Source organism: Anastrepha obliqua, chromosome 2 (assembly GCF_027943255.1).
Source record: "Anastrepha obliqua isolate idAnaObli1 chromosome 2, idAnaObli1_1.0, whole genome shotgun sequence".
NCBI lineage: Eukaryota > Metazoa > Arthropoda > Insecta > Diptera > Tephritidae > Anastrepha > Anastrepha obliqua.
Genome location: NC_072893.1, coordinates 127,302,355 through 127,317,503, shown reverse-complemented (window position 1 = coordinate 127,317,503; position 15,149 = coordinate 127,302,355). Strand labels below are relative to the sequence as shown.

Sequence of the window (15,149 nt, the reverse complement as noted above, 5' to 3'; positions counted from 1 at the left end):
GTTCGAAGCTAGTTCTAAATTCGATAGTTTGAAACTAGTACAATACACGACAGTTCAGAACTAGGATATTTTGAATCAATTTTCTATTACTTAAGAACTAGTCTACTAAATATGAAATTGGTGTTGAGCTCGGCAGCTAAATGTAAGTAGAACTGGTACTACTACAGTAGGTTCTGCCTTGTTTTTTTGGTACTCAAATTGTTCGGAAGCAGTACTTTTTCGAAAATTGTGATCAGGAAACTGAGATGCAGTAAATAAGTAATTTCTGCATTTGTTTTTAAATAGCTCGAAACTAGTACCAAACAACGTTGAGCTGGTGCTAGTTCTGACCAATTTTAACATTTTCAACAGTGTACCTTTCAGTAGGTCCTAGCTTCAACCTCTCCTTAGTATGATAGAAATAAGGACGTTTATGTTTTCTTTGCTTTTATTGAACACCAAAACAAAATCGCTTTACTGACTTTTTGAAATATTTTTCAAATTTTTCCGCTGGGTTATTATGCTTGTGCACGTGCGGAGAGGTATGGCATGGCCTATATCGCATTACATAGAATGACCGGAAATTTGCTGTGTGACTGCCGGAAGTGCTGTCAATTTGTGATATTTTTTTTGCTAAAAAAATGTTTTTGTCTAACTTTTTTCTCGTCAAAATGCAGCTTGTGGTGTTACTATAAATATATAGGGTATAGGGTGTAGAGCATAGGGTACTAAGGTTAATAAAATTATCTTATTTTTACGGAGTCTCAATTGAAAGCTTATTATTTTTCTATGAGATGTCTGTAAATAATTTCACGTTTTTTAGGCCTAAAGTTAATTCAGATTACGGTGGCTGCTCCCTTCACGAGATATAGAGGTGCAAGAAGGCAATTAAACTGAATGCCTTTGTGACAAAAGACTTTCCGCAATGGAAGCGTATGACAGTTAAAGTTTTACATCAGCGGAATACCTCACATCAACATTTTTGCATATTTTATAACAGTCTAAATATCGTTTAAGAAAAACAAGAACCGGTATGGGATCGAGGTGGCTGCCCTGGAACATTCTAAAAGAACAAACATCAGATAAGTGGGAAGGAACTTTTTTTAATAATTAATTCTACTTTATCATAAAGGTAAGAAGCGATTGAAGGGACGAGATCAGGTTTAAAGGCAAGAAAATTGGGTTTAGGAATATCTAAATAATTCATGGCAGTCATTTTTCATATTTTTCATATCCCCCATGCACTTGGCAAATTCGGTGCTGCACAACCTTGGATTACTTAAATATTTTTCGTTATTACATATAATTGGATTTACATATAAAAGGATCTTCGAAAATATTTTTGAGAAACTCGACATTTTTTTTTTTCGAATGGCTTACAGGTAATCTTCTAATTGAAGGGACCCATTTAAATAGATGCCGGCGTTTTTTAACGCTTGAGAGTCTCATTTAAGTTTGAAGTTGAATAATTGACTGGATCCATTTAAATATTTTCTTTGCAAATTACGGACATGCTCTGAGCGGGAATTTAAGAAAGTTTCCGTAAAAACTATAATACAAAAAATAGTACGAAAAAATTCAAATAGAAAATTTTGTTTTCAAACGTATTTCATTTTTTAATGAGTTCTTATTTTACCAAAAATGGATGATTCCCAAGGTAAAAGTCTTCCTATTTAAGACGCTTTTTCAGTCTGGTGTTTCAGCCTTTCCAACCTTATGTTACTAATTTTTTGCTTAAGCTGTTACATAGGCTTAGAATTTTCAAAAAATCGACTTTTTTCAGATTATTATTCTTTTAGTTAGTTTTAGCCGTATTTCTGTAGAAGTCGATTGTAAAAACTCCCCAAAAAATACAAAGTTATGGTGGAAAATGTAACTGGACGACGAGAGTTTGATGCGTACAAGTAGCTGTCCTTCGTTTTGAGGCAGCTGGCCGTTAAACTCGTTTTTCTCGAAACTACTTTTGCATTTTTTGATGTGGATTTTTTCTATAGTATTTGAAAGTGTTTTTTCTACAGTATGTCGCGACGGATTTTTGATATTTGTATTAAAAAATTTTATAAATATAATTACAGTGTGGCATGTATGACGTAAAATGCATACAAATGCTGTAAATTGCAAAATTTTTCGAAATTCAAAAGTCCGGCTCGACAACTATAACTGCAACTTATTTTACAAGAATCCTCTACTTTTTACAGATCCATTAACATTTCAAGGGGAAATGATGCAGACCGTGGAACAACTTTTTTTATTGTACTTTGGGTCACGTGACTTTTTATATACTAATTTAAATAAAGTTTAAGTACTAATAAGCAATGGTAAATTTTTTTTATATATTTCTATTGTTATCCCTTCTAAAACAGTTTTTCTTTTAGCGCATTTTTGGCGCTGCTGGACGTACGTACCCCCTTAAACCTATTTAGGCGATGATTGCTTGTGACCGTAACTATACTCGTATATATAGGAACATATAAAAGTATACATATATATACACACACACACATATATATATATATACATATATTTGTTAAACAGAAGTACACCTGAACTTTAAATGCTGTTTCCACTTCATCTATTCTGAACTATTTTACACCCAATTAAAGCATATCGCACGCCCCTCTTACGTGATTCTTTACTATAGCAGCAAACAATGTGGTAGTAAGCATATTAACTAGGGTCCCACGCCTGCCCGCAATATGGCACGGAACAAATGAGGAACAGAATTGCATTTGCAGCCATTTAATTGCTTTTAATTGTATTATTTTCTATATGTTTAAAAAGCAGAAGGTAATCATGGTTTGAACAAAGGCAGCAGCAAATAAGTGGTAAGGAAATTAATGATACAGTATTTTTATGTTAGGTTAAGTAGCAAATTAAGAATAATAATTAAATATCGTCATGCGATAAAAGCAATGAGGCGCTGCAGAGGGGAAAACGAGATGTCAGATTTATCAAAGAAAATGTTTCTCCTTTTATGTCTGAAAAAAAAAAAACACAAGCATGTGTAATTACACAGTCAACAGGTCTCTGATGTCGTACATAAGCTTTAAGATATTAGAAATGACGTCCATACTCTTTACGGCTGCTGCTACTTGCGTGGCTTAAATGCATATAGTTGGGCTACTCTGAGTGCTGACACATAACAACATGCAGACACAAACACCCATACAAAAAGTTATGTGAAGAAGCAAGCACTTGGCGCTGAATTTTGTATGCCAGGGCGTATACCTAATGTGCCAACAGCGCTCGTGTAGTAGATATAGAGAGAGAAAGCAGAAAAAGGCAGCTGGAGAAAAAAAATCACAATTGATTGTAATAAACTTAACAAGCCATAGCATCAGCCAAGCTGCAAAACAATAGTGAACAGTATGTGCCAAAAAAAGAAAAGAAAAATAAAAGTTAAAGCTTTCTCTAGCTAAGCTATTACTTAGCTACGAAAAGAATGGCTTGTGTGCCTTTAGTTTGTTGTTCGTACGCCATGTATGCCCTTTCCTACTACCGTGTGGACCCTTGCTAATGGCCGCTGGGTTACGGTGTGGGCAGTCGTTGTAAAAACGCATAATTAAATTTAATGTCACAAGCGAGTGCTGGCTAGAACAAGCAGCAGCGGAGGGGCCAGCTTGTATTTGTTGCTTTGTAAGTAAACGTAGCGGAGTTGTTTTTATTTACTGGCAGCGCTATAGGTATGTGGCCATGTGTGTAGGTGTGATTTCTGCTAAAGTAGTGTGTGAAAAAAGTTAGTTTTCCGGTAATTTTAACTATTTCGAAAGGACGTGCGTACTTTTTGATAGTTTTTATTGGATTTTAAATTTAATGTGGGATTTTGTACTGTACATTTTTTTTGGTTTTTTTTGTTCTTAATTTGTTTGTAGCTTTAGTGCTTGCAATTACTTCTGCACTGATTTATATTAAGCTTCTCCTTAATAAAACTAATAATAAAATTAATTAAAATTCTTCGCATTACTTAAAGAAAAGTCTTGCTTGCCTACAGCTGAAACCCAACAAGCGCATTTCTAGTGAGAACTAAGTTTGTTAAAATATTTAGAAAAATGTTTATGTTTTCATAATTGTGGTTTCATTAAATTTCCTTAAATACTAAATAAAAATGTGAATATTTAAATTTAGGCTACAACCAAAGGTTTATTATTCTATTTTGTTTCATATTTTATTTTTTTTTTATTTTTTTAATTATTTATTTGTACTCGTATAAAGTCTATAGAAGGCTATATACTATCTATTATTATTCCATACTTTTTAAGGAGGCTAAGTATTAAACAAAAGTTTTCAAAACATTGCCATTTCTAGTCTCAGCCCTTTAGGTCTCAGTTCACTAAAGGATTTTCCAGTTTAATTGCGAGTAGTACTTTACCAAGTCAAGACAAGTCTCTTCTTCTTGTTAATTATAAATAATTATATTACAGTAGTACGGCAACTAGCAACTGGCCTATAGGCTAAACATTGTTTTGTTTTTATTTTTATAAATACTTTCTCATATACGAGTGTATATCTTTAGATAATATAATTTGTTGAATGCACACCTATTGCTAAGAACTTTGTTTTCTTTCTATACAAAAATTTTCCGAAAATATATTTTTCAATTACTTTAATCGGTGTATAATTGTAGGCTGAAGTGCAATGAGCGCATTTTTGATAGTCGATTTTGGAACTATGACCACCGTAGGTGAGTGGATTCGTATTAGTTTGCGCCAACTTGTATACGGCTTGGCACCCCCCCTCCCCTTTCGTTGTTTACAAAGTATTTATAAACACTTTGCTTAAAAATGTGTTTATGCAATTTCGTTTGAAATCTCTTTCTAATCGACTTAACTAAAACAAATCCATACTTTAACATAAAACAACACAGTTACGCTAAAAAACCCAAAAAACAGCATAGACAAAAGTTCAGCAAAGTAAGCGTCTACAATGGCTTTTTGAAAAGAAATATCAGTTGACGTTAGAATTTTCATTATTAAGCATAGCAATGAAAAAAATCATATGGCGAAATTTCAAAAACCTAAAAGTTAAGTCGTGCAACAGTCCAGACCATTGTAAATAACTTTAAAAATACTGGTATCACCGAAAATAAGCCGCGCAGTGGCCGCCTGAGCAAACTATCTCGCAGAGACGTCAGCTGATTCTAAAAGAAGTGGACAAAAATCGAAAAGTTTCTGCTCCGCAATTGGCCGAGGATATAACAAGCTCATCCAACAAGTGTGTTCATCCAAGAACAATTCAAAGAGCTCTGAACAAAAACGGCTTTCATAGTAGAACACCACGAAGAAATCCTCTTATTTCTGAAAAAACTGTAAACTTCGCCTGGAAGTTGCCAAATCACACAGGGAAAAGGGGATGTGTGTTTGGCAAACCCACACATGAGTCGAAGTTTAATATATTCGGTAGCGATGGAAGAGCAAAAGTGTGGAGGAAACTGCACTGAGTCCGAAGAATGTGGTATCAACAGTGAAGCATGGTGGCGGCAATGTAATGGTTTGGGAAGCTGTTGCTGCATCTGGAGTTGGAAGATTAGTATTTATTGAGAGTAATATGGATCGTTATAAATACAAATCACTATTGGAAGTCAATCTGAAATCTTTGGTGGATGATTTGGAGCCTGGTCCAGGTTGGGTCTTTCAACAAGATAAAGATCCAAAACACACAGCACACATTGTGAAGGATTGGCTGCTTTACCAAGCTCCAAGAAAATTAAATATACCACCGCAAAGCCTAGATTTGAATATTATTGAACATGTCTGGGAAATTTTAGATCGAAAAATTAGAAAAAATCCGATTTCAAGCGCTTCAGTGCTCAAAGAACGACTAATGGAAGCTTGGAACAATATAACTTCTGCAGAGTTATTAAATTTAGTCATTTAATGGTGGACCAACCAAATACTAAGAAGCAATATTACTTAGAGGTAAGTGAAGTTTTTCACACTGGTGATATTTGTGCACTGTATGTAGACTTTTGTCAACGTTGGTTTTATGTTTTTTTTGCCATAGCTTTGCTATTTTATGTTAATTTATGTATTTTTTTAAGTTTATAATGATTAGAAAAAGTTTTCTAATAAAACTGTGTAAACACATTTTTCAGTAAAGTTTTTGAACTTTCAATCCAGTGGGAATAAGGGGTGTATGTAGACTTTTGTCGGTCCCTGTATATTTTAATTTTGAGAAGTTTTTGAAAAATATTTTGAAATATTTGCAATATTTCTTATTTATTTATTTATTAATAATGAAATACAATTATAAATAACTATATTACAAAAAGAGGTCCTAGCTACTAAGACTATCGGCCTGACAATATTTCCTATTCAGTAACGTTCCTAAGGCCGCCGGAGCCGGATGACTTGATGGTACGTGACTGCCATATGGTGGTGCCCAGACAAAGCGCCGGGTATGAGACAAAAAATTAAAAAGTTTTTTTCTAACAACGATCGCTCCTTGACAGGCAATGGCAAAGATCCGAGTCTATTTCTACCATAAAAAAGCTCTTCATAAAAAAACCATTTGTTGTTCGTAGTCGGCGTAAAAAAGTAGATCCCCCATTTATGGAAAAAAATCAAGATGCACACTCAGAAAAAATTCCCTCCCTAAAATAAAGAAAACCATTCTTTATTTTGAACTCTTCCAAATTCATTAAATTTTATCGCTTTTGAGTATTTTTTCTTTTAAATGACTATAAATGTGTTTGAAACATAAACCCGTAGTCCTCATTTTGATGTTACATTCTTCTTTGTTATTTTTTACTTTACTTACAATTATCTTATCGAATGCTCATTGCTTTTACGAACATAAGTAGTTGATTGTTTTTTTTCTTCGTGATTATATATTTTGTCGTGCAATGGATGAATTAATAGAAATTTTAATTGAGTTGGAAGGCGAACCGTTTTTGAACGTGTTTATTGGTAAGTTTATGGATATTTTGTTTTGCTCATTTTAGTTATTGCTAATCATTTCAATTATAGAAAGCGGTCTAACTAGGGAATCATTGAAGCTCCTAAAGCCAAGCCATTTGGATACATTGATCGACACATCGCAGTTTGGACCAAGGGTAATTTTTGAGCATAATCTGCTCAATTGGCAAGCGCAACAGGTATTTTGTTATTTTGTGCATATACACACATACAGATATGCATGCAAAAATTCATAATCTTCGTTTTACTTCACTAGGGAATAAAAACACAAGCCATTCACACTGAGGCATGCGCTTTATTGGCAAATGAATATCGTGGCGAGGTAAATGTTTTTTTTATTACTTTTACTTTAGTTATTTATTTATTTTAAATATACATTTCTGTACTTCATATAAGGAATCTTTTGAAGCAATACTCAGTAAGTCGGCGGGTGGATCACAAATCCTGAAATACTATGCGCAAAAAAAGTGTCTCACTCCAAAGTATAGGAAACTTCTAGCTGCAACAGTTGCAAATTATTTTATTTCTGCTGAAGTACATCCAAACCCTAAAACATTTGAAGCTTTCGCCAATAAAATTGTGGATTTATTTACGAGTGAATCTAAAGTCTGATCACAACCTAAAATTTTTATAAAAAAAAAGTTTTCTAACCTCGATTTCATTTACACAGGATATATATTACATTCATAAGAAAGGAAAAAAGCCAGGTGGATCTCTGTATGCTAAGTACCACAGTGTATTATTGAAACTTAGACGGGATGGTCTTATTTCCAAAAGAGATGTAGAACCAACAACAAAAGGAACGGAGATTAATTCTTGCGTAACAGGTATATATGTACATAGGTACATATATCGTCGTTGCGAAAGCAATACCGCGTATATCCAATATACAAAACTACATAAGTGGTGAAGGAAGAGAAAACTGATTTTTTACAAAAGTATAGCTCAATTTTTTCACTGAACTTATAATTTATTAATATTATGACAGAGATCAATATACAAATAGTAATTCTGCAAAAGAGTGTACGTGAAACTTCAGTTTCTTTGGTCAATTCGTTTTGGTTTTATGCAGTTTTGCAATCGCAACGACGATATGGCTTTCTTAACTCATGAGTATATTTTGGTTTAATTTAAATTTTAAATGAGAGATTATTAAATATTATAATCTGCATTTAATGTAACCTTAATTTAATAAAAAAATTACATTTAGATTGCATTCAAGAAAAATCATGGTTAAAGTATAACGTTGAACCATTCGATGAAGTTCAACTAAAATGGGAAGCGACTTTTGCTGTGCGACGACAAATGCTACAAAAAGATGCCAATTTAAATACAATTTTAGAAGAACGGCCTCAGTATAAGCAGAGTTTTGGACATTTAATGGTATAATTCGTGAGTTTTATTTACATAAAAAATAGTTTATTGTTCTTCATTCCTATCTTAGATAGAACTGGATTTTAAGAAGCTGTACCCCGAAAAGCAAAATTTGTTATTTGATAAATGGGAGAGCTTCTGCCAAGCGATTCCACCTTTGCTAGAAATTTACATTAAAGATTCAAACAGTTTAACTACTTGGAGGCAGTTTAAAGAAGGAAGCATCAATGCTGGTATTTAATATGTCTTAAGCCCTCATTTTTTTTAACAATCTAATTTCAGATGCAAAAGACTTAGTCATTTTTTATCTTCTACACTCTGTCTTAATTCCAACTGGCCGAACATATAGAACATGCAAACAGACAAAAAAAAAACACTTCATCAAGTACACTATTGCAGATTCACGAAATAGTTTCTTACTGTGGGCACCGACAAGTAGTGAACTTCAGTCAAAATTGAAATTAATGGTAGATGCAAATTATATGGATAAAAGTACGATTCAGCCAATTATATGTTCCATTGGATTGGATTATTTTTATTGTAAGGAATATTATGTGTATTTCGCCGATATATTTTATAAGTTCGATAACCTAATCAAGTGTATTGATGTGTGTTTTAAAACATTCCATGTACTTAACCTTGAGTATCCGCCCGAATGTAGGACCATTTGGCTTTTTGTCCAGCAGTATTTCTATAACATTTCCTTGAAATCTCGCGAGAAAAATGGGTTTATTTGTGCAATTTTAAATGATTTGAAAAAACAAAATAAGACTTAAAATAAGAAATAATTGGAATGGATGTACACGTGCAATGTTCTCAATGCTTACAAATGCAAAAATAAAAAACTAAAACCAAATTGTTTGCATTTTTATTCAATATTTAAAACATTTCATAATCTGAAAATTCAGGTAGATATTTTAAAATTGAGAAAAAAGCTATTTTTCTTTTAGTAATATATATTAAATTTTTACTAGAAACAAAATAACAGTTTCCCTAATTCCAGCAAATTTTACTCTGAAATGAGTAATATTTTTATTTTCTTTTAGCAAAATATTATCTATTTCAAACATAAAATTTATTACAAATATAAAAACAAATTCCTTAAATCGGGAAAGTTTTTCTCGAAAGCAAGTAAACATTTTTTCTTCATTTTGAGAAAATATCAGATACTGAAAAGAGGATGCCTTTTCATAGGCGCCAAATCATTCCCATATTTCCTCATTTCAATAGTCGTTTTAACTTGAACCGAAGAAGTTTTTTTTTGAGTGCAATACTACAAATAAGAGGATGAGCTCGGGCAAGCAACCAAGATAGGATGTAAGCGCCAATTATTTATTTTATATTTTTTATGCGTTCTATTTGTGGTGTGCGTCTTGATGTTGCTCCACAAATGGAGGGACCTACAGTTTCAAGCCGATTCCGAACGGCAGATATTTTTTATGAGGAGCTTTTTGATGGCAGAAATACACGCGGAGTTCTGCAATTGCCGGCCTCATTCAATAGTGAGATAAATATGTTTTATAGCATAATTTTGGGCGTTTTGTTTGATTTTTTTTATTTACGCGTGCTATTTTAAAATTGCTTCGTCCTATTTTGCTATTTTTCTCCAGAACTAATTTTAGTTGAAAAATAATGCGCATAATTTAGGCGCAGTGCATTCCGAATATGCGCTTTGTTATTATTTGTAATTTTTGAATACGAAAAACCAAAAATCACAGATTAAAGAGACAAATATTTGCATAATTTTAGGCATTTTGCCTTGGATTGGGGTTTGCTTTGTTTTGTGAAATATTTCTGTGAGCGTAGTGGTAAACAGGCTGAATGTTTCCATATTTTATGGTAATATATTTCCCGTCTTAAATTTAATTTATAGCATTTTTATATTTATAGCATTTATAGGCTGATGAAATATCAGAAAAAAGAAAAAAAATTAAACTTTTTTTTCCTCTTTAGCTTTTACTATTCACCTTTTGATTTATTATATTCACAGAATAGTTGTGCAGAAAACTTTGTAGCATAAATTAAGGCAACCGGGCCTAACCTAGTCCTTTTCGTGGAAACAACACATTTTCTCATGCAAAAACTTGACCATTTTTGAATAGCTTCAATAGCTTTGCTACAGCTTCAGAAATAAGTAATGCGGTACTTATTAATAATAGCAGGGGAACGGACAGATTCGCTTTGAGCTTGAAATACATATGTATTACAAAAATATGACCTCACTGGGATTAATATTTGTAATTTGCCTGAAATAACGGAAATTCCAGCTGACACGAATTTTAAAGTATCTCAAATTCCGTTAAAGCACTAGATATCTTGATTTTGTTGAAATTTATTTGTAATACGAAAAGAACTGTGCATAAAAAATTGTTGCTACTTAAATGCGTAAGGCATTTATCGTATTACCCAAATGGCGGCGTGTGTGATAGAGGCAATGAACAAAACAAAATTTAATTTCTAAAAATTGTGTACTAAATTTCCTTACAAACTTCGCTCAGTTTTTTCGCCTCAATGAAATTTGTGTCTCCCTTTCACTGTGCTTTGTAATTTATATCTATGGTAACCCTTTTACGTTAAGCAATCCCGAAGGCGTAATTTTAGGCGCGGTAAATTTGAAAATTTCCAACACATTTTCTGTGATACTCAGAAATTGTTACTGCTTTGCTCATCCCAGTAGTTGCATACTTTCGGCAGTCATCCTTAAAATGCTGCGCTGAACAGAAATGCTGTTGTTGTATTTAGGCAAAGTGAATTGCAAATTGAAATTTTATTTTTGCTGAAATCAACGACGCACTTTGACATGAGCGATCGTAATTTTTTGCCGGTCATGCGATTTCTGTAATTCCTGTCTTAGTTCACTAATCTGGGCCTAAGCATCATTTGTTTATTTTGTGTATCTACGCTTTTGCATTGCATACAGTTGGGCCTTTTTACTACCTCGTTGTCGCAAAAGTTATATAATCACTTACAATTAAAAACATGATTTATGGTACCGCCTTATCCAGCGCCACATAAATTTCATAAAAGTGGTTAAAGCACATTTTCAGGTGCTTGCTACGCAATTTCTGCGGAAATGGTTGACTAAACAAATTTGATGCCACGTCATTAAAAACATTTATTTGGCTTCAGGTGTACCACAATTCTTGCCGAGAGTTAAATTAATAAAGCTTTGTTAGTTACATATATCAAAAATTCTAAATTTGTGACCTTTTGAAATATACATATGTTGTTTTGTGGTAGAGAAAAATATTTGCCAGTTGCCAGCAGGTTCAATTATATTTAATTGGTTGAATGCAAATGTATTCAAAAATAGTAGTTTGGTTAATATGTATGATAATTGGGGGCAACGCTAAATTTGTGGCTTGACAACTGTACGCGCAGATTTATAAATTTTAAAATTTTAAAATAATAATATGAAGAGAGAACTTTTAAATACTGAGAAGGCGCCATGTTGCGCTTACACTAAATTAAAATATTTGGAGAGTTTGTAGACATACAAGGTAAGCTCTCTCTGTTTAGCAATTTTCGTGCATTGGAGGGTTTGTAGACTTTGCGTATTTTCTTATGCGTCCCATATACCCTATACATTTATGCAACCTACGAGCTAAACTTTCTCTCCTAAGCAATTTTCATGCTTTGGAGAGTTTGTAGACTTGCAAAATTCTATGAAAAACATACCACCGTGAGGAAAAGCATGACTAATATGCTATTTTAAGCATTGTCGCTTAGTGGAGAATTTGTAGACTTTTCTTAAACTGAGGGAAAATATGTTTTTAAAGTATTCGAACACTTATTTGCGTCGACAAGTATATTATGGAAGTATATGGTATCTATATCTTAACAACATTGCCAATCATTCTCAGCTCCATGAAATTGAAGCATACTCTTAGATATGCCAACTTAGCAAAAAATACTATCTTATTCTGGTTTGATTTAGGGTTGAAGTGACACTAAGCCTAACCACAACATGAATAAAGGTCAGACAGGGCGAGAACAATGACGCGGAGTGGTGGAGGTCACAAGAAAACACGGTTAAAAAACACGGGTGTATGTTGCTAAATGATTTTTAGACAAACAGTATACAAAATATTTTTTGTTGCATACATATAGGCGCAAAGATAAATAAGAAAGAATTGTGGGTGGCGCAACTGAATACAACATCTGCTGGAAGCACTCTAACGTAATTTGCATATTCATTAAATCCCTAAGGGATAGCTACACTGATAGTACATGACACAAAAGCATACGAAAAAGGAATAAATAAAAACAGTTTGAGAAATCGAAACATTGAGTAGATGGCTGCCAAGGAAGCATGCAAAACTTTTTGCCAAAAGGATTGCGAATAAACATGAACAGTATGCAAATATTTCGGAGTTACAATAAATGTGTGACATTTAGAGATAAGGAAATAGACGCGAGCAGCAGTGGAGGCGAGGAATTCAAATTAGTGCAGTGCCATTATTTTTCAGTCTTGTTTTGTTTCAGTGACAGTAATGGATATCCGTTGCACAATTCCAGGCGCCGTCTACTGAGCATACATTTTGTTGATTGTTGCCGTGATGGCAATCCGATATTTGTAAAAAATGAATAAATATTTCCGCCCATAATTCGGGTTAGCCATGTGTTCTAGAAAAAACTTACAACCCAATTTTCCTTGTTAAGTTTTTATTATTTGAAGTTTAAATACATACATTTGCACAGAGTCTGCGAACTCGCAAGTATATTTCTGAAAGACAGTAAATGAGTAGGATTCCAGAAAAAAAATTCGAAAATTCACGTATCAGAAAAGAAGCCTTAGAGGCTTAAAGGTATGACGCTAAAAAAAATTCTCTTGCTATTTTTTGTTTATTCCATTCAGTTGTGAGTTACAGGGTGTTATCAATGGAAGTCAACGAAGAGAAAATTCGGTACAGTTTTTCTGTGATAAAGGCGAAAATACAAGCCAGGCCGCTGAATTGTGATTGGTGTTTATGGTGCCGAACTGCAACAGCCAATTACGTGCAATTTCGGTTTCGTCGATTCTGTTCAGACTTTTTTGATGTTAAAGAAACTGTCGATGAAATCAAAGAAATAATCGAAGTTGATCGGCATGTTAGTAATTGTAGCATCACCCAGGAGCTGAACATCGGCCATAAAATAGTTTTAAACCATTTGTGTAAAAATGTTTCTGCATAAATAATGGACTTCTTTTTGCCCAAGCTAATATTAAAACTTGTTGAGTTACAAATGGGGATATTCAGAAAATTGCTAAAAAACTTAAAATTTTTCAAATTTTGATTGGACTTTTTTCAGTTTTTGACGTGATAACGTCTTATAATTCGATTTAGCCGGCTGCACGCACGAAAAAATGTGTCGTTACCTTGCTCATTAGTGTTACCTTGTTCATTTGTCGTTACCTTGCTCATTTGTCGTTACCTTGCTCATTGCCGTTACCTTATTCATTGCTGTTACCTTGAATGAACTGCAAGCGAAATCGCGGAACGAACGACAAAGCAAACAAAGCAAACGAACGGCAACGATCGACATCTTGCTCTCTCCTACTTAAGTGAGCGTATATATGTATGTATATGCGCATATGTACATATATAAATTCACGTATTTGTATTTGCATATGCCTTCTTATTGATTATTATTAATTTGATTTACTTGAAGAATTTAAAATAAAACCAAGTTTGTTAATAATACCTGTTGTTTTAATGTTATTATTATTTTTCGACGTGATAACGTCTAATAATTCTATGTTCTGCACGCACCAAAAAATGCGTCGTTATCTTGCTCATGCGTCGTTACCTTGCTTGAACAGCATGTCATGTTATGTTATGTTATGTTATGTTATGTTATGTTATGTTATGTTATGTTATGTTATGTTATGTTATGTTATGTTATGTTATGTTATGTTATGTTATGTTATGTTATGTTATGTTATGTTATGTTATGTTATGTTATGTTATGTTATGTTATGTTATGTTATGTTATGTTATGTTATGTTATGTTATGTTATGTTATGTTATGTTATGTTATGTTATGTTATGTTATGTTATGTTATGTTATGTTATGTTATGTTATGTTATGTTATGTTATGTTATGTTATGTTATGTTATGTTATGTTATGTTATGTTATGTTATGTTATGTTATGTTATGTTATGTTATGTTATGTTATGCTATGTTATGTTATGTTATGTTATGTTATGTTATGTTATATTATGTTATGTTATGTTATGTTATGTTATGTTATGTTATGTTATGTTATGTCATGTTAAAGTATATTATGTTATGTTAATGTTACCTCATTCTCTATATCCATACAAAATATCTATCAAAGAAATAAAATTAAAATTTTCTTTTGAAAAATGCAACCATTCAATCAGTATTTTGTTATGACGTTATCACGTTAAACTATCGTCAGTAAACCGACTTTACAGACAACCTCTTTTTTTTAACTTTTTGTTTTTAGTGAGGAAATTTTTTTCAAATTAAATTAAATTTTTCTGAAAATGCAACAACAAAAGTAAATATTATATTACAAAAATATATCTATTTGCACGATTTCCACTCACTGTAGCTGCACTGCCTGCCAAGCCAATCATTTCTTGCAACACCTCTTGTGGTTTAACTCAGCTCGCTTTGATGCTACGAGTATTTGAACTTTTGCGCTGAAAAGTTGTTTGTTTGAAAAGTGTATTGAAGTATGCATTCGTAGATTGGCTCTGAGTAAAAACCCTTGTTACTTATACATTTTTCCATTAGAGATTTAAGCGCGTGGGATTAAGATAAACTTGCTAAAGGGTTATGGGTAATATATTTTTAGTTCAGATTTGAGCAAATTTGTAATTTGGTATTTGAGTGCTCAGAAAATTAGAAAATAAAAAATAAATTGAAAT

The 15,149-nt window shown here is 32.8% G+C and overlaps 1 protein-coding gene across 1 annotated transcript; it reads left to right on the top strand.

Annotated features, from left to right (window-relative positions):
- Positions 1–5,463: 5,463 nt before the first annotated feature.
- Positions 5,464–8,638, top strand: LOC129238415 (uncharacterized). The gene is made up of 7 exons (XM_054873438.1): positions 5,464–5,599; positions 6,945–7,072; positions 7,150–7,215; positions 7,290–7,499; positions 7,564–7,720; positions 8,104–8,276; positions 8,338–8,638. Exons 1-7 carry the CDS (start codon positions 5,464–5,466, stop codon positions 8,506–8,508), a joined length of 1,041 nt encoding a protein of 346 aa, XP_054729413.1. The 3' UTR covers positions 8,509–8,638.
- Positions 8,639–15,149: the final 6,511 nt, after the last annotated feature.